This window comes from Suillus paluster, assembly GCF_016628075.1.
Source record: "Suillus paluster strain FC165 chromosome Unknown EDB91scaffold_11, whole genome shotgun sequence".
Taxonomy (NCBI): Eukaryota; Fungi; Basidiomycota; class Agaricomycetes; order Boletales; family Suillaceae; genus Suillus; species Suillus paluster.
The window spans coordinates 837,260-857,570 of record NW_024537571.1 but is presented as its reverse complement, the minus strand read 5'-3'; the positions used below and the strand labels follow the sequence as shown (position 1 = coordinate 857,570).

Sequence of the window (20,311 nt, the reverse complement as noted above, 5' to 3'; positions counted from 1 at the left end):
CATGCCCTCCGCCGGATTAAAATCCATCAAGCAGATGGCAGCGTGGTCGTTGACCAAGCTCATGCAATCGCCTGGCTAGTGGTAAGTTTCTGATTCCCGATGTTCTAATTTGCTCACCGACCCTTCACAGTCCACTGCCCTTCAGCAACATGGAAGAAATGCCTCGGTCATCTCACCGTTGCTGCTGTCTGCTGCGGCCGAGGTCAGAGCGACCATGAACCAAGGCATCGCCCCACAGTGGGCTCAGGTGCAGGATAATGATACTCGGATGGAGTCCCACCCTTTCTTCCCGAAGACCGTCGGATATGGTGAGTCGGCGGTCATTCTGTCTGTCTTCACAGCTCAACGTCTTGACAGTGGCAGGAGGCACACCCGAATCTGCACCTCAAGTCGCCCCAGCTCCAGCTCCAGCTCCAGCCCCAGCTCCAGCCCCTGCACCAATGTTGGTCCCTCCGATCGAATCGCTCCCTACCGCTGGGCACCAGCACAATCTTCTTGTGCCTGGCACGATGACCGGCAAGGGCAAACAGCCTGCCCGCAGGACTCGGAGATCCCGAGAGGACAGCCCAAGCGCTGAGACGGGCCGGAAGAAGTGCAAGGTCTCAAGGCCCTTGTCAAAAGCCTTGGTCTCCGACACCGAGGATGAGGACGGTCAGCCAGGAGGCACCATTGTGGTTGTAAAGCTGGCTGGTCCGCCAAAGTCCAAGGTAAGCACTTCGGTGAATTCAATATCGACACCATCGCTGACTCATGGACAGGGCGTGACCAAAGGCGTCAAGAAGGTGAGATTTACCTTTGCCCACCAGCGATCACCCCTCAACAATTCTCAGACACATGCCGAGGACACCATTGGTCGCATGCCGGTGAAGGGCAAAGGAAAGGAGAAGGGCAAGGAAGTTGCCAAGCCCATTAGAGGGCGCCCACTAGCCAAGGCCAATGCTGGGGCCAAGACTGTGAGTTTTTATCTCTGCTCGGTCACTGAGTACTCACCGTGTGATAGTATGATCCACCTTGCAAGAGGTGTGTTGACGAGCCTTGCCTTGTCATTATCGGCAAGAAAGGGCAGGTCATGAGGTCCTGCGCCAAATGCAGCCTCATGAAGGTGAAGTGCGACCGACCAATGTCGGTCAATTCCGACACTCCTGCGCCGATGGCACACCCAAGGACCAGGGCTGCACTGGCCTCCAAGAAGGTTCCCCCGACGGCAACCCCAAGGTCCAAGTCCAATGGTCTGCTCAGGAGAACCAGAGCAACCTCATGGGCACGTCCACCGACTCCCATCTTGGAGTCTGAAGAGGAAGCTGTCAAGGGTACCGGTAAGCAATCATTTTTTTTATGATAATGTCCTCTAACCTTTGCTTCTAGATGTGTCCATCACAGGTGATGATGATGCCGACATGGAGCCTGCTGCTGATGCCCTGGCTGAGCCCGCAGCAGATGACAAGATTGTTGTCGATGAGCCTCGGGTCATCGCATCTGCGGATGACTTCCCCACCAATCATTGGGTGGAGCCCCACTCCGATGACTTCGTCATTCCGACGGCAGCTCCTGCGGCCGGAGATGTTTCCCTCCCTTTGGCATCTCTCCCACCTGACCATCAGCGCCATCCATGAATGTGTGGTTTCCCTGGCTGCTAAGGTCACTGCCATGGAAGTCGCCAACCAGAATACCCTTGCCAGGGTCGATGCGGTGCAGCAGGACTGCAAAACCCGGATCTCCTCGATGCGTGCGGAGCTTTCCTCCATGCAGTTCGATCTCGGCACCACTGTCAGCCTCGTCAATGGCCTGACCAGCCTGGTGGAGAAGCTTCAGGAGGCACAGACTGTTGCCAACCCATCCTTCCCACCACCAATGATGAGCAACTTCGGTGCTACCTCGGCCACCCCACAGATGCAAGCGATGGGCATCAGGTACTTGAACAGTGTGTACAGCCCTTCGGTTGCTACCTCGGCATCTGCTGCAGGCCCTTCGGCGTCTCACCCTTTTGGTCGCCTTGACATGCACGGTGACACATTCACATCTGGCCAAGCGTCCTCGGTGTCAGCACATGCCGGTCCTTCATCCGCTCCTGCTGTAGTTGGACCCTGTTCTGCTGGAACATCACCTGCTTCGGCCGCAAAGTCTCTCCCCTGATCATTCGGCTCAATACATAGTTGTACATAGAGCATGCGTCCGTCAGCAGAATTACCCCAGTATATCACGGACTTGTATTATTCACTTTCAAATGCAATTGTTTGGCCATTGATTCCATGTATATTCACTCTCTTTCCTGTGATATAAGTACTGACAGCAAGTTGGCAGAGTGTATCTCGGTCATGTGTTGCAGTTGGCACAGTATCCTTCAGTTTCTTGTCTTTTCAGAATTGACCGATTTATACTCCATATGACCGATCGCCCGATCTCGGTCACTGCATCACGCATGCCGATGAGATTCCACGCAACTGAAACTTCACCAACTCGTACAATTCACCGATATCTTCTTGCCATCGTCTTCAGCTCAGCAGTCCTCCCCTCATCGCACCGCCGCTTCCACGAATGGAGCCAATGGCAACCATTCTGGCACTCCTATGCCAGATGGCCACTCGGTCAGGCTGATCGCCCCACCCAATGGCATCACCGCCACGACTCTCAATGGCACAGCACATCAACCGACAGACGTGCAGATGTCACCTCCTGCGGAACCTCCCCAGTCCAATCAGACTGGCTCACCAGCGTGTCTCAAGGCTGAGTCTCAGCACATTCTGGTATCTGTCCCACTCAGTAGTTACCACATCCCTATGAATGGCTATGCCACCCTGCCTAATGGCACCATCATGCAGGTGCCGCGACCGCCAAATGGCTTCATGCAGCAATGTCTTCTGACTGAGTCATATTTGACCGAGTCGTATTTACCCGAGTGTCTTTTGACCGAGTCATATTTACCCGAGTGTCTCTTGACCGAGTGTCTTTTAACCAAGTCATATTTGACCAAGTCGTATTTACCCAAGTGTCTTTTGACCAAGTCATATTTGACCGAGTCGTATTTACCTGAATGTCTCTTGACTGAGTGTCTTTTGACCAAGTCATATTTGACCGAGTCGTATTTACCCAAGTGTCTCTTGACCGAGTGTCTTTTGACCAAGTCATATTTGACCGAGTTGTATTTATCCAAGTGTCTTTTGACCAAGTCATATTTGACCAAGTCGTATTTATCCAAATGTCTCTTGACCGAGTGTCTTTTGACCGAGTCATATTTAACTGAGGTGCTCTTAGCATGTATCTTATGCATTGGATCCTGGTAGATCCCTCATCCATCATATTTGACCGAATGTCTGTTGACCGAGTTGTATTTGACCGAGTGTATTTGACCGGGGTGGTCTTGGCATTTATATTATGGAGCGATTCCTGGTAATCCCTCATCCATCATATTTGACCGAATGTCCTTTGACCGAGGTGGTCTTGGCATGTATATTATGGAAGCTAGTCTATGAACACTTTCGGCCCATCTGTATATATCAGTACCACTGCCCACTCGACCCACTTGTTTCCATCATACATATATATATAGCTCTTGTATATTGCCTATCAAATGCAATAGCAAACTCCACACTTTGGACTATCGGCCCACCTGTTGGTATCAGGTACATACTTCATACACTACCTACCAAAATCAATAGAAAAGTCTACACTTATCTACACTACATACTATGGGCCCACTGTTTGTATCAGATACACACTTGAGACCGGCCCACCTGTCGGTATCAGGTACATACTTCATACACTACCTACCAAAGTCAATAGAAAAGTCTACACTTATCTACTACACCACATACTATGGGCCCCCTGTTTGTATCAGATACACACTTGAGACTGGCCCACCTGTATTTAACACAAAGATACATTGATGGGCCCACGTCGGGTGGCCTGTGTAGAACAGGGATATTTCAACCTCGGCTGTATGTTTTATACAAGGGTAAAGTGACTGCAGTATGTGTGTCACTGTGCTGCCCTTTGTCTCGCCACTGCCCTCCCACAGCGACATCCACTACACTCGTACCTGCAGCACATCGCCAAGTACCAGAACACCTCCCATCACCATTCATCCCTTCACAATCTCACAGCTACCTACCAACTCCTCTCCAAGAACATTGAAATGATTGACCCCATTAACAGATCAGACAAACACTGACCCAATGTGTATCACTCCCACATTGCTAGAGAGGAAAAGGACGCTATCAAGGAGCAGAAAGAATTACTGGACAAAGTACAAGTGTTCACAGACAGCTTGGGACACAACAGAGGAATAGGAGCAGGCGGCAGTTCTGATATGAGAAGGACAAGCCCCACGCATCTTAAAGTACCACCTTGGCTCGGATCAAAAGCACACCATCTATGAGGCGGAAGTAGTTGGCCTCTCACTTGCAACGAAGCTCATTGCTATGGAAAGGAACATGACATACCCAGCATCAATCTTTGTAGACAATCAAGCGGCCATACAATATGGTGAGAGTCAGTACATGAACTCAGGCAGTTACTTAGTAAAACATTTCTGCACCTTAACAGTGCAGCTAGCTAATCGCAGAAACACTTGTGATCTCAACTTTGACCTCACAATAAGATGGATCCCAGGACACAAGGGAGTGGCAGGCAATGAGCTAGCGGATAAAGCAGCGAAGGAAGCAGCAGAAGGAGAGAGAAAGTCAAGCGCACATGAACATCTACCATCCTTCCTCCAACTCGGCAAACTCCCAGACAGCATCTCAGACCTGAACACCAGATGGTCAGAAACCTGGAAGAAATCACCCTGCTACACATGGGCATCAACCATTGACCCCAGCATGCCGTCCAACAAATTCATTAAGCTCATTGCCACTCTTCCTAGACGTCAGACCAGTATCATCACCCAACTGTGGACCCGCCACTCCCCCCTCAACCAGCATCTTCATTGCATAGGGAAAAGTGACTCCCTTCACTGCCTGTTCTGCCCAGAAATAGTAGAAACCGTCCCCCACTTCCTATTCAACTGCCTGTCAATACACAAGAGAACGCCACATCCTCTCAAATGCCCTATGCCACAAAGCAACCTCACTCACCTACCTACTTACCTCCAATGACGACACAGTCAGACTGCTCATGCGATATGAAAATGGCATAGGAAGATTTAAAACCACATTTGGTGAGATCCCAGAAACATAATCCTGTACGTAACTTAAGCACACTTCATATATCAACAGGAAAACAAACACAAATAGTTAACACACCAAGCAAATAGACCTCCAAGACTAGAGGGAAAGACTAGCGCTGGCCGCTAAGTCAATGTAGAAGAAGAGAGGTGAAAGGAGAGCATTTTGGACAAGCAGACACCAGGATCGAAGCTGTGACCAAGCCAAAGTCTTGCACAACATCTCACCAATACCCTCCCCAAGCAACTCATTAACTACATCATTCCCTCTGTATGAAATTGGTGTCGGCCCTTGCCCAACAACATACCAACAGAGTACGCATACTAGTATATCCACTCAACAAACATAGATTACCACAAATACGTACAATAGTGTAGTGGGAGTAAGCCCCCCATGTATAGGGTTATGTCCGACATAGGGTCATCAACCCCAAAGGACAATAAACATGGATTTTTTTTAAAAAACAAAAGTTTGTGGCTGAGCTCAAGGAATTCTGCACATATACAACCCATCGTTAGCAAGAACAATTTCAATACAGAGGAAAATATATATTAGCATGTTTGATATCTGATGCAATAATATTCTTCACAGAAAAACCATCCGTGGCAGCGTCAACACCAACTAAAAAGGAGTCAGCTTATCCAAGAAAGTAGACAACGATTCGACTTACAACAACAGCCAATGTCAAGAAATATGGCATTGGGGCACTCGCGACCAAGCTTTAGGATATGTTCATATACTGCGAAATTTGATAAGTTCAAACTGAGCACATTTCCTTTGAATGTGTCAATGCATAAATTAATTATTCACATACTGAAGAAAAACAAATGCATGGACACATGGGTATAGTGCAACCTTGCAGTAGCAGAGCATTATATAACCTACTGTGAGGTCCTCTGGGAATGATTTGCAATGTATGCTTTCGCTTGAACTTCCAGGATATGCCTTTTCAAGTCTTCATCATCATCAATACCAATTTGCGTCTTGAAGAATGCAGCTTGTTCAGCAGACAGACTGTAGAGGCTGGTGTCTACTGTTGGGAATGATGTGGATGTTATGTCGCCCAACAACAAATCCTTGTGTATAGAAGTGCCCTCCATCATGATGGGATGCAGTTTGTCCTGAGGTAGCATTTTAAGGCGACTGACTCTGAGGGTCTTCAGGGTTCTCCCGGCATCAAGAAAACATCCCAGGTCAAGTCTGTTGATATATGATTCCCCACTTCTGATGGGCGATGCACTGCAAGGCTGCGCAATCGAGTAAATAACTTGCAGTGAAAATTGGTATTCAATTAGTTAGACTGCATTCCTACCAGTTCCTGAACTAGCCTGAACTGCGAAGGTGTGCTGACACGAGAGGTGCAGGCAATGACTCCAAGTGATATACAGTCAATCGGACACTACCATGGTGGTCAATGCAAATGACTAGCTGCATATGGAGATTGCCCCACACAAAACTTTAAGTACTAGTTGCCAACGGGATAGTTGGCTGCCTACTGTGATGATTGAATATTGATCCCAGGGATGCTGTCTTTGGGCATCTGGTTCAGGTCAAACTGTGCCTTTGCTACCCTTGCCCTCGTGATGTGCACTGAAGACATTGTCATAGCACCCTGCTGGAGAGTAAAAGCCATATCTGCAGTGGTCGACCAGTCAGCCTTCTTCACAAAGTGAATATATGGAAGTCTCGCGTGTGCGACGAGGTGTCGTTTTTGATATACGCATACCTTACATTGCAATCTGTCAGAAACTATGGGTTATGAGAGAGAACTGGGGTTAGTGTAAGTGCCCAAATGCATGCAGGTGAATATGGTGTGAATGGTAGGGCCGCCATCAAGGTTTCCCTACTACCTGAACCACCTTCTTGGATTCACCCTAGCCTCTAGGAAACACTTGGTCACAGTATCTGTGATGCAGGTCAGTTCAGGAAATCATCCACTTTGTCGTTTTCTTGTTTACATTATCCACCATGGATCAATGAGTGTCACGGGACTCTATAGACATTGGTGTAAGTAGGTCAAGACTGTCATCCCTTAACCATTACACCAAAAGGCAGTGATAATGAAAGCTCATGCTTCATTATCTTGGACAGTATTTATGCTGATTATGGGAACTCAGGTAAGCCACCGGGCTCACAATTGGACAGGTAAATTATTGAGCAGATGGTATAGGGGTTGTGACTGAAAAAAACACCCTCAAATTTCAAATTCAGTCTCTCAATCGAAGGCATTCAGGCGCAAGCTGCTACCAGAATCCACAAGAACATGACACCTGCGGCACGTACGGCGCTAAGCACCACACTGCTGCATACATGCAAGGTAGACGACCCTAATTTCTACCATTACACTAACTGCAACTGCCAAGGGCATGCTTCCTGGAGCAGGGAATGCCCAACTTTCATCGAAAAGTGGGAAAACTACAAAAGACTCAACACCTTCGGCAACTACGGATGACAGCAGCAAGAAGAGGGCTGGCAATGCCAAGACAACAACAGCAACCCAACCCCAACCCCAATTCCAACCCCAACAACACCACAGTACTCAGAAACCAAGCTTGTGTCATGGACAACTGGCTACACCCTTCACAACCCCACATCAACACACCTGCACACCCCACGTCAACACACCCGCACACACCTCCACCACCCACTCATCACTCCTCAAACCACCCATCAAACCACTCCCCTTTGGTTCCCACCTGACTCCTCATCAAGTTTGAAATGCTAACACAGGCAGTCCCCCCACCTCAAGTGTTGACTGATCCAATACAACCGTAATGAACACCCTGAGTACAGATTTCAAATTTTGGCAGTAAAATTCATGCAAATCTTCCAATGCCTGGGAATACATGCCCAAGAACATCAACCCGACGATTGACTTCATATGCATTCAAGAACCCTATCTCAACCCAGTCAGCCTAGTCAATGCCTTAAACCTTTGCCATTACTGGGACATACACCCTGCCCTTGGGCCATGCCCATGTCAAACTTGAGCATGAAGAACTGAACTGATTCAACCTACTTCCACAGCTCTTCATCCCACTCCTTCATCAGTAAACTACTAAACCTTGCACAGTGTTTGCTAATTTTCACAGCTCTCACAGCACCACAGAACCTCACAAAACTCGGCAATGCTGATGTAAGTCATTGTTCAACTTGTCGAAAATTTCGGAAGTCTTTGTTCTACACTTCAACTCTTAACTTCTACCTGCACCACTGCCATCCTTCAAGTAAGTCTTTTATTTTCTTTATTTTCTTATTACTGCTTGCTTATGTTTACCTTAACCACCCTCTCCCACTCTCTTGGCACAGTTGGCAGACTCAGCACTAACTACTTTGACCTTAGTTGATCTGTTCTCCAGCACTGATGGGCCTTGCGCCCTCTCCTCTTGTGCTGTCTCTCATGCTTGTATGCCCCATCTCTCGTGTTCCCGTGCCCTGTTTCTCGCTTGTCTCTCATGCCCCATCTCTCGCCCTGTCTCTCTCGCCCCTTGTGATCTCTTGCCCCGTCTCTTGCCCGTCTCTCATACCCCATCTCTCGCCTGTCTTCTCACCCCATCTTTCGCCCGTCTCCCGTGCCCCATCATGCCCCATCTCTTGCCCATCTTTCTCGCCACTCGAAGGTGTGTTTTTTTATGTATGTATGTATGTATGTATGTACATTACTTACTAGTATTTTCATGCTTGTTTTGTGTTTGCGCTTGTTCGTTCGTGGCACGCACAATACTAACAACTTGTCTTTATGACAGTGCTATCATGACAATGACAGCGACTCAACAACATGACACGACTATGACTATGATGACAACCCGTTCTCTCACACTCTTGCACTTTGATTATCTCACATCCTTACTCACTGTTTGTATTGATGAGTCCAGTAGAGTAGTTGCTTCTTTTGCAATCCATTTGTTTAAATTTAATTTTACATGTTTGACTTGAGTTAATATAAAAATGAAAAAAGCGATTTCTAATATGTTTGGGAAGGTTCTGTGTAACTAGAGGGCTACTGTGGAGCTCTGGGAAGCTCTGTACAGAGCTGTACAGAGATGGGCCTGTTTGTGACAGTGGGACCAAGCTGTGGCTCTGGTGAACTGTACAGCTCTGGGAAGCTCTGTACAGAGCTGTACAGAGATGGGCCTGTTTGTGACAGTGGGACCAAGCTGTGGCTCTGGTGAACTGTACAGCTCTGTACAGACCATTGTGGTTTACTGATGTTCATGGTCCTGCTAGACTAACCCAAAGAGCATATGAATACGAACTATGACGCCAGTGAGTCATATGGTTAAATACGGAAACTATGAGTCATACTTACACAGTGAGGCCCATCGTTGCAGTGTATGCAGTCTTTATGGACTGAGCATAAGAAAGGACAATTGTCAGGGTCACTGGCGGGTATTGATGCTGTAGATATTGATGCTGTCAAACAATGGTGAGGACAAAGGAGAAACACATTGTTTGTAAAGATGTGATATGGGATCAAATAGATCTGAAGGGCAAGTAGGAAGACGGCTTACTTTTATATGCTGTATATTGTTACTATCCCTTACGGTCTATTCGTGATGGACCATCATTTCATGAGTCACACTTTTTGCGGTGAATTTTGTGACATACAGTTACACCATGTGACAAGCCATCACATTTCCATGCCAAAAACACCTGGGTTACCCAATAAGTAAGCCTTATTATACTGGGTGATTCGAGCGCCTCACCAACTATTACATAGCTTAGTTGCATTAAATCCCAACACCAGCATTAAACCCTGCCCTAAATAATGTGCAAGTGATTTCTCTAAGGCTTGTGCCAGAACCAAAATGGGTAAGCAAGGCTTTGTTCCCACACCATGGACAACATTCCTTGCATTGCCAAAATCTTCGTGCTTGCTGTGGGCAACAGCTGAGCTCAATAACTGCTGTATTTTACAGCATTTTCTTGTAGTTTTTTTTGTTGTACTATGTAATTATACATTCAATAACATCCATTTCGCATTTCCAAGCTCTAGTTACTACAAATTAAGTGTATATTAATGTAAAGTGAGTTCAGGTGAGCGGCACACAAAGTGGGAGCTAGTAGAATAAATATATCTCAGGCTCAATGAAAAGACCTAAGTAAGAGCGGGTAAAGTACCTAGTAGAATAAATATCTAATGGTATGTTAGCTCTGTAGAATAACACTAAAAATATATGAGACTTACATCTCAGGCTCTATGAAAAGACCTGAGATGTTCTAACGACTCGACCAGTCCTTTATAGTATGGATAGGATAGATAAGTAAATGATAAGTAAATTGTCTATTACTTAGAGATAGACATTCCAATATTGACGAGCCTCGGCCAACATCAACGCATCGCCTCGTCATACTCACTGGTTGCGCTCGTACTGTTTCACTCTCATTTTCTACAGGTCCGTCTTCTGTTTCCTTCGTTTCACCGGATTCCAACACTCCCCCTTGAGCACAAGGCTCTAAGCTCATCCAAGCATGTAGCTTCTGGAGGCGGGGATGGGGTAATGCGTTGGTGAATGTGTCTGTGACATTATCTTCCGTTGGGCAGTACTCGAGTGCAAATGTGCCGTTCTTGACATGCGCATGGACAAAGTGGTATCATAAGTCAATATGCTTGGTATGCGAATGAAACTTGTTGTTTGATGCGAGAGCTATTGCAGCTTGGTTATTGCAATATACGGGGGTGGGAAGTTCAACTGGTCCATAGAGTTCATCAAGGAGTAGCTGTAAGTAGAGCACTTCTCGTGCTACTGTCGTAAGCACAATATACTCAGCTTCTGCGGTTGACAGCACTATCAGCGGCTGTTTGCATGTGCTCCATGCTACGGGTCCTCCATTTAGCATAACAACATAGCCTGACATCAAGTGTCTGTGCGGCTGGGATGCCCAGTCTGCATCAACATATGCTTTGATCCCAGCATCTGTGCCTCCTAGGATGAGTCCAAGATTGGCTGTACCTTTAAGGTACCGAAAGACGCGTTTGTTGGCTTCCCAGTGCACTTGTCTGGGGTTGCACATGAATTGAGATAACGTAGCTACCGAGAATGCGATATCGGGGCGAGTACTGGTTGCAGCGTACATCAGGGACCCTATGGACCGCTGGTACAGTACATCTTGCATGGCTTCGTGTTCGGCGTGTGTTGCAGGGCACTGATCTGCTGACAGGACTGTTCCTACATCCATAGGCATTTGCGCAGTTTTCGCATCGGTAAGGTAGAACCATTCAAGGATAGTGTCAATATACGCTCGTTGAGAAAGAGTGATGGTCCGTGCCTCGCGGTCGCATTCGACCTTAAGTCCTAGAAGCCAATTAAGTTCTCCCAGGTCCGATATCTCGAAATGATCGTGGAGTTGGGCTTTGAAGTGCTCAATATGGCTGAGATGGTTAGACGTGACCGCCATGTCATCCACCGATACAGTGACGACCATGTGCTGGGTTGGGGAACGCTTGAAGTACACAGCTTGATTGACTTGTGAGCATGTGAATCCTATCTTCACAAATACCCCGGCTAACTCTTCCGCCCATTCAAATCCGGCTTGCTTCAATCCTGGCAAACTCCATTTCAACTTCAACACCTTTCTCTCATCTCCGTCCTTCAAGTACCCTGGTGGCGCCTGCATGAAGATCTCCTCTTTAATGTCCGCGTAGAGGTAAGCGCTCTTTATATCAACTTGGTGGATTTCCCAATCCTGCTGGGCGGCCATTGTAAGGACGGCGCGGATCATTGACATGTTGGATGTGGGCATGAAAGTGTCGAAATAATCAATGCCATATTGCTGACGCTGCCCATTAGCTACCAACCATACTCGCAGCTTCAATTTCTTGCCTCCAGGACCTCTCTTTGTTGCCAGGATGTAATGGCAGGGTATAAGGTTAGTGCGGGGAGGTGCATCTACTATTTCCCATGTTCCCAGCTTCTCCAACTGACTTATCTCATAGTCTATTGCTTCTTGCCATTCAACCGCATCTGGGCCATTGAGGGCTTGTTGGAGGGTCAGTTCAGGTTCTGCTGCGGCCGCAGCATATTCGTCTGCTAGGTCTGCTTCTGCAGGGTGGAAGACCAAGGATGCACTCTCCCCCTGGTGCAGGGTGGCGTAATATCCAGGCAGAGGTCGTGAGTGGGTTGCTCTGGGTGCTGGCGGCGGTTCGAGTTGTCGAGGTGCTTTGGGCGGTGTGGAGAATGGTTGGGGCACGACATTCTGGATGTTACTGTTGGTAGGAGCTGCTGGTGGCATTCTGGACTCCCCCTCATCCGGTATGTCTGCTGCCACAGTCACACTCACTGGGCTGAAACTGATGTTTCTCTCAATCGACACTCGCCTCTTCCCTGGCCAGTATACTCGATAGGCCTTGCTCTCCTCATCCACCCTGACAAACAGTCCTTCCTCAGCCCTAGTGTCCAACTTCCCTCCAGTCGTTATGTGAACAAACATGGTGCATCTGAATTTGTGGGCCTGCGAGAGTGATGGACGTCGTCCATGGACCAAGTCAAAAGGGGTGTGGTCTGGAATAGCATGCGAAGGTAAGTGATTCTTTAGCCAAGTGGTGTAGTTAACCGCCTCTATCCAGAGGAAGTTCGGGAGATCACGGGCAAGGAGCATAGCATGTGCTAGCTCTACAAGCGTGCAGTTGAGGCGCTCAACCACTCTGTTCTGTTGTGGTGAGTCATGCACCATTAACTGCCGCTGAATCCCCTCTTCCTTCAGGTACTTGTCAAATTCTCGACTCAAGTACTCTCCCCCGCAGTCAGACCTGAGGGTCTTGACGTGCATCCCATCGCGTTGTTGCAACAACCAGGCTTCATATGCCTTGAATGTCTCTAGTGCGTTGCTCTTGTGCGTGAGGAAGCTGACCTTAGTCTGCCGAGTAAAGTCATCAGTAAATGTCATATAATAAAGGCTACCACCCAGCCTCTCAGTTCTGGCTGGACCCCACAGGTCCGTGTGGATGACCTCACTGTACGTCTTTGCTCGACTCTCAGATTCCTTCGGGAATGGCTTATGCGTCGCTTTAGCCTTAGCGCATGTGTCGCAGAACTCCTGGCTTGGAGTTCAGGTCTAGGTTGACACCGTTGATTAGGTTTGAGAGACATGTCCTAGCATTCGGTGCAGCTCATAGACAGTAAGTTTTGTTCATGCGATGTTAGCATGGTGCTGATGCCGTCCAGCGACACTATAGAGACCCATGATCTGGGGGATTGTGGCGATAACGCTACACTTGGGGGCAGGCGACAAAATCTTGCACATCTTGTCCTCAAAATGGACGGCTGAACCTCCCATGGTGATCCTGTTAGTCGAGATGAGTGTGAAGGCCATCTTGGGACTATATAACACATCTTTGAGAGTGACCCAAGTGCAGTCTTTGCTGTTTGGTAAGTCCAACACGACATCTCCCTTGCCTATAGCGCTAATGGTGGATCCATTGGCCATATGCACGTCCTGTGCCTCTATGGGGACATAGTTGGTGAACTTGGACCGATCCGGGCAGAAGTGAGATGTGGCACCTGAATCAATGATGGCGCTGCGTTGCTCTATGGGGATGTTCAATTCCTTGGCTATGCTAGCCAAGTTAGACGTTGCAAACATGAAGTTCTCTGGTGGCATAGGTTCGGAGGTCGCTGCATTAGCTCCCTCCTTAGATGAACGGCTACCTTTCTTCTGGCATTGCTGATTTGGCCCTTGGCCCTCTTTGCCCCCTCCAGGTCTCCAGCAGTCACTTTTATAGTGTCCTTTATGATCGCAGTTGAAACATGTTACATCTGCGCCAGCTTGGTTCATTCCTGAGGGCTTACGGCCCTTCCCAGGTCTGTTCTTGGCCATCAGTGCTGCATTCGACCCTTTCTTGGATGTTTGATGGTCCGTGAGGAGACGATGCTCATATTCCTCGCTGATGACGGTGATAAGTTCATTGGGGGTGAGTGCCTTCTGCGTGATCTTTGCAGCGGCATTAATGGAGGATAGGAGGGGTCTATAGGATTTGGGGAGCAAGCCGAGTAGGATTGTGTGGAAATTACAATCCTCTATCGCCGAGCCCATGCCTGCCAGGGATTCACGCAGTCTCAGGAGTTCCAAGAAATGGGCTTTGACATCACCATTCTCTTCGCACCTTAAGTCCTGCAGCCTGCGGCGGAGGTCAATCTGGACCAACTTGGTCTTACCCTCATGGATATGGCAGATTTCCTCCCAAATCTTCGAGGCATCTTCGAGCTTCTGAATGCGCAGTAAGAGATGATCTGTGATTGTGCTGAAGATTTGCTGCTTCACAAGTGAGTCCTTTTGCAAATATTCATCTATTTTCTTCTCTATCTCCTCGATCTCCACTGGCATAGGCGTCGAGCCATCTGGCTTCTTGATGGTGCTTGTCGTCGGGTCAATACTATATTGTACTGGTCTCATGGCACGGCCGTCTGCATGTCGCATCATACCTCTAGCACTGATCGCAGTCAACATGTGTTCCTTGTAGGTAATCCAATTGCTGCCATCTTCGGCAAGCTTGGGGATGTTGAATAGCGCAGAAGTGGTGCTGGGGAGCGAAGATTCCATGGCCATGTCAGGGCTCATAACCTAAAGTGAGTTCAGGCGAGCAGCACACAAAGCGGGAGCTAGTAGAATAAATATATCTCAGGCTCAATGAAAAGACCTAAGTAAGAGCGGGTAAAGTACCTAGTAGAATAAATATCTAATGGTATGTTAGCTCTGTAGAATAACACGTAAAATATATGAGACTTACATCTCAGGCTCTATGAAAAGACCTGAGATGTTCTAACGACTCGACCAGTCCTTTATAGTACAGATAGGATAGATAAGTAAATGATAAGTAAATTGTCCGTTACTTAGAGATAGACATTCCAATATTGACGAGCCTCGGCCAACATCAACATGTTGCCTTTTCGTACTCACTGGTTGCACTTGTACTGTTTCACTCTCATCTTCTACGGTCCGTCTTCTGTTTCCTTCGTTTCACCAGATTCCAACATAGTGTACGGGTGCTGCAGAGGTACAATGGCACCTCCACCTCCATCTATAGGTCCCAGAGCATTGCTTCCTGGTCAGAAACATTCCAATTAATGATAAGAACATTCTCATATAGTAAAAAATGCGATATATAATAACCTAGGTACTGAGAAGGACATTCTGAGGGTTGAAATGGAGGTAGGAGGGGGGAAGAGGAGGATTATACAACCCCAAGCACCAGAGAATCATCTACAGAGGTCCTATGGACATCCTCAAGTAAGGGGGGAGTCAGTAGAGGGTGATAGAGTTGCAAAAAATGCGAGAAAGGCAGGAGGTTGACTGTGGGTAACACAAAAGTCATCAGGAAAACCACCGGCTGCTTTTTTGACTTATTTTACTTAATGTCACTTAATTTCTGAGGGATGAAACTTAGAACATCGCTTTTTACACTTAATAGACTTTCTGAAAAGTGAATTCAGGGAGTGCTCAATTCACAAGTTGCGACCATTCAAAAAGCGGCAAAAGTTGTATTCAGTCTAATAAGTACTACAGAAAAGTGAATTCAGGGAGTGCTCAAATTCACAAGTCACAACCATTCAAAAAGTGGTAAAAGTTCAAGTTGTATTCAGTCTAATAGTAAGTACTACACGAGCCTCATCTGGGTTCTGTTTTCGGGGGGTGTCAGTGCTGAGTTTTGATGAGTGAACGGGTGGAGTTGGTGATGAGTTCTGGCTGGATCATTCATCAGCAGGGTTCCTAGTAGTGGTATGTGTGCTTGTGGTTCATGGTGATCCAGAAGGACCGCACTATGGGAAAGCGGCGGTGCTCATTGTCTGAAAAAAGAAATTGTCGGGAAACACCGATAATCAAGTTGCAAGTATGAATAATAGTACAAGTTCAGACCATCCACTCACCTACAAACCTATACATCGCAAACTTGATTGTGACTAAGATGGGCCCTCAGGATGCTGTCAGTGGCCCACACATTGTGTAGATTGCGGATCACTGACACATTCAATAGATATTGGTCTGAATTCTGACTCTTTTGCCACCAACAAAACCACAGATCTATTGCGGACAAGGGCGAAGGTGGTCTGTCATGGTGGATTGGCCAGACGTGCCAGCGGATGTGAAGGATCAGCCAAACGTGCGAGCAGATGAGGCGGTTGGGCAAGGTGTGGTGAGGGTGGGGTTATGGAGGAGGCTAAGAGGGTTTTTGAGCCGTTGGAATCAAGCATTGCTCGAATGTATCCATGGTGTGGCATAATCCTTGAGCTGCCACAGACTGGACAAGGTATGAGGGTATATCTCATGTACAGCAGATTGGGGATTTACCTTTTCATGTTAGAACATGTTGCCGGGCGTCATGAAATGACTCGGCTTGCTGTATAAATTAGCGCTATATGAAAATGTGAACATCTGACAGTCGACGATGAGCGTGATCTTGACTGAGGGCGTTCTCAACAATAAGACAGGGCACACATAAGATTCGGAGCTGCAAACTACAGCAGGCGCGCAATATCCCTTATAGAGGGCATGTGGATGAAATTGGCGGGTGTAACAAGGCCGCACAGGTGCGGATCATATTCTTCGGGATGTGGGTGGATACCGCCCTGTTCGGATCATATTCTTCGGGATGGTGGGTGGGTACTGCTGCATGGTAGATTAGGGGAGTGGATGGACGGATCTGGCGAGTATAACAAGGCTGCCCCTGTTCGAATCATATTCTTTGGGATGGTGGGTGGGTACCGCTGCATGGTGGATTAGGGGAGCGGATGGACAGATCTGGCGAGTATAACAAGGCCGCCCCTGTTCGGATCATATTCTTCGGGATGGTGGGTGGGTACCACTGCATAGGGGATGCATGGGTGGATGAGGGGGCACGAATGAATCTGGCAAGCATAACAAGGTCGCACCTGTGTGGATCATATTCTTCTGTGAGGTGGTAAATGAGTACCACTGTGTGACAGCATCAAAAGAGTGTCTGTAGTTGGCCTTTGAGTACTTATTTGAGTCCGAGTCAAACAGTCCTACCTAAGATGCGATCTCGAATGCATGATGATCTGCAAACTTGTTTATATAGAATGCTCAGAAAGCATCATAGGAGTCATAGTGTTTGAGGTTCTGTGGGATGGCATGTGTTCCGTAGATTGGGATGAGGTGTGCGGCGCGGTAAATAGAATCAATATGAATGATTCCAACTGATGGAGAATGGTCAATATCATATGAAGGTTGTGCTATCCACATCCCAGTGTCCTTGTCGGGTCTATCATCATCAGCTTTGTTGAACCAATGCACCACAGTGCATGGGTATGAAACTGCTTTGAACATCAAAGAGAAAAAACACATCACACGTGCTATGTCCATCCCCCTCATCCCTTTGACACCTGCATCTGTGTTCACAAACACACAGTCATATCGCGGTGCCTCGTTTCTCCAAAGAGGACAAGCACAAATATGCTCCTGGTGCATGCCACCAATCCCGCTGCGGTCGCTAGGCGCATAGAATGTCGAAGACGCAGAGTTGAAGACTTGAATTTTGCCATCAAATTGAGGACAACTTGCAAGTGGGACTTCAGAGGGAGACCGCTGGTCATCTGGGTTGACTTGTTCGAATAGGAATCGGTGGAGGAGGTTGTAGAGATGGGGGATAGTGAGTTCTGCAGATAAGTCAGGTACAGTTCATGCACGTGTGCGTTCTGCGCAATGTTGAAAATCAAATAAGGTCTTCGCAGTCAAATATGAGCTGGCTTATGGGGTGTTTTTGCCAACTGAACATGGGCCTGCACCAGTGTTGGGCCGTCGATAATTTCACCCTCTTCATCGTTGCCCTGTATAGTGACGTTGAGGTCGGGGAGTGGCAGAATGCTATTCTCGTTGGGTTGGTCGGGCTGGTCGGCATTAGGCTCTGTATTTAACCGCAACCGCTCTAGTATATATTTCAAGTGAATAATAAAGATGATAGCGCTAAAGAAACTCACTTAATGCTCAAAGTGTTTCCAACAGACAGGTGCCATTCAGCATCCCATGGCTCTTGAAATCAATGTGTGAGGCCGCAAGTTTATCAAGACGCTGGTTTGTCACCAGCATTTGACCAAGGGCTTTGTAGCGACTTGAGCGCCTCCATGGTTCCTTTACGGCTTTAATGTGCTTTGTCTTGGTGATTGAGGAACAAAGACCATTGGGTGCACCAAACTGTCAGATAAGGAGGATGTAATGGGAACAAGAGTGTTGTTGAGGGAGGGAGAATGTGAGAACGACACCCATGGACTCAAAGATCTTCCTGTAATGATGGAATCGGTTGAGAGCATCCTGGATTTGAACCAGTGTGGATTCCATGATGATATTACACCATACAAGATAGCAGAATTCAAGAAATGCATGAAATGTGCGGACCACGTCCATTGGGACGTGACCTTCAATGGCAGGTAGATAAACCTGAACTGTTGTTAGTCTGGCAGTCACAATGTCCTAGAAATAATGTTGAATATACCTTCATAAGCGCTTTTGAATCATCGCCGGTCCATTGTTTGAATCCTCGACCTTGTGGAAAATGTCAAAGACCTGAGAATGAAGCAACCACAGCGATTCTTCCATGACATGAGCTTTGAAACATTGAATTTAGACAAAAGGACGTACCTTCAATCTATATTGTCTTGGATTTTCTCTGCTCCTTTCTTTCTGTGCACATGGTGCAGATATGTTCCAACCCACTCAACTAAATGATCCTTGAAGGTCCCCTTGATCAATTGATGTAGGAGGTCCAGCGTGATAAGTTCGTGAATATCAGCTCAAGGGAAGTCATTTGTAAATGGTTAGGAGGGATTAAATACTATGAACTGCAGTTCTATGAGAAGATGCATGACTTATGACGAGGTCATTTATGATCCCATACTCGTCCCACACACGATTGTGACACAACGACTCAGAGTCCAAACTTTTGCAGTGTGACATACACCTGTATATCAACAATGGTAAGGCGAAAGGTACATTACAATTACTGCTAGGAACATACCTTGGACACCAAGAGCGCACTATACACACTAATAGAACCTGCTCTTCATAATCTGCAATATATGGCCCAAGTCCATAGATTACACACCAATAGTGCCCATCACCAAAGCGCACAACCTCTGGTTTGGTCATGCTGGGTCTTAGGTTTGTAAGAATCTTTGAGATAGACGAATGAAAGAGTTGCCAGCAATATTTCCGATATTTTGGGCAGGAGGCATGCTCCTTCGTAGCTGCTCCACTGTAGTTAGCACAGAACAATAGTAATAGGATGAAGATTACTTTTTGCATAGCTAGGAAGCCAATGATGGCAACAGCGTCACAATGTGCACGCCGGACATTATTACAAACATTCCCGATTGATACATACAGTGGATAGTAATCGTTGGCGCCAATTGCCACTGAAACTGTCGTCTTGTCGCTTCCGAGTATAACCGGAACAAAGGTCAAGCCAGTTGTATCTGGATCTTTGGAAATAATATCCTACCAAATATCGTCAGCATGTATAGCCACATAAAACAAGAAAAGAGAAATACCCCTTGGTTCCAGGCCCAGTCGCTGGACATGAAGTCCTGCCATTGGCATTCATTGCTGTCAGTCGAGAACTCATGGTAGGGCTGGTAGTCCATCTCTGTGGCATAGTCTGGGTTTGCCAACATGTTCCAAATGACCTCATGGGGGTCTCGATACCAAATGTCATGAGATTGACCCATCCACAATGGTACATTGTGTTCCGGCTTCTCCCCATGTACTGGACCCTGAAATATTGCCATTTGACATCACCCACCAGTGTACTGTCAATGGTTTTATGTAAATCACGGCAGTCCGCAAACGGCGGCTTGTCATTATGTTTCAGGAGGGTTGCAGCCCAAAGATCCAATAAGACATTGATGTCCCCGGCAGACATCTGGTTGCATGTGTACAGGAATTTGGCAGTCTCAAATTCAACACGATCCCGGTATGGAGTCCAGTCATCAGGCGATTTGCTTGGAGGTGGCATTGGGAATGCTCCATCTTCAAGGAATTGACCTGTCGCATCACAAGGACAAGCTTGTGTAAATACCCACGTTAATTGCAACTAGCTGGAAAAGGACCAAGAAATGTACCATTTAGTTTTGGGTGATAGTTGCGGTATAATGTATCACCCGGCCCCACAAACTGCATGTCCAGATTATCAGGCTCATCAA

The 20,311-nt window shown here is 47.3% G+C and overlaps 4 protein-coding genes across 4 annotated transcripts; 1 reads left to right on the top strand and 3 right to left on the bottom strand.

Annotated features, from left to right (window-relative positions):
- Nucleotides 1–41: 41 nt before the first annotated feature.
- EDB91DRAFT_1079866 (uncharacterized protein) lies at nucleotides 42–2,133 on the top strand (the record flags this gene model as incomplete). The annotated part of the gene is made up of 8 exons (XM_041315177.1): nucleotides 42–81; nucleotides 131–308; nucleotides 358–707; nucleotides 759–782; nucleotides 831–953; nucleotides 1,001–1,316; nucleotides 1,366–1,505; nucleotides 1,546–2,133. Coding segments are annotated over 8 exons (1,759 nt in total), but the record flags the coding sequence as incomplete, so codon positions are not given.
- A 652-nt stretch (nucleotides 2,134–2,785) lies between these two features.
- Nucleotides 2,786–3,268, bottom strand: EDB91DRAFT_1079865 (uncharacterized protein; the record flags this gene model as incomplete). Its single annotated transcript, XM_041315176.1, has 1 exon — nucleotides 2,786–3,268. The coding sequence occupies one exon, from the start codon at nucleotides 3,266–3,268 to the stop codon at nucleotides 2,786–2,788; it is 483 nt and encodes a 160-aa protein (XP_041180273.1).
- A 2,453-nt stretch (nucleotides 3,269–5,721) lies between these two features.
- On the bottom strand, nucleotides 5,722–6,196 carry EDB91DRAFT_1036017 (uncharacterized protein; the record flags this gene model as incomplete). The annotated part of the gene is made up of 3 exons (XM_041312808.1): nucleotides 5,722–5,783; nucleotides 5,833–5,924; nucleotides 6,048–6,196. Coding segments are annotated over 3 exons (303 nt in total), but the record flags the coding sequence as incomplete, so codon positions are not given.
- An 11,005-nt stretch (nucleotides 6,197–17,201) lies between these two features.
- EDB91DRAFT_1235985 (uncharacterized protein) lies at nucleotides 17,202–20,124 on the bottom strand (the record flags this gene model as incomplete). The annotated part of the gene is made up of 12 exons (XM_041321394.1): nucleotides 17,202–17,773; nucleotides 17,929–17,944; nucleotides 18,033–18,040; nucleotides 18,122–18,308; nucleotides 18,372–18,551; nucleotides 18,607–18,656; nucleotides 18,749–18,752; nucleotides 18,803–18,903; nucleotides 19,115–19,349; nucleotides 19,407–19,607; nucleotides 19,661–19,882; nucleotides 19,912–20,124. 12 exons carry the CDS (start codon nucleotides 20,122–20,124, stop codon nucleotides 17,202–17,204), a joined length of 1,989 nt encoding a protein of 662 aa, XP_041180271.1.
- Nucleotides 20,125–20,311: the final 187 nt, after the last annotated feature.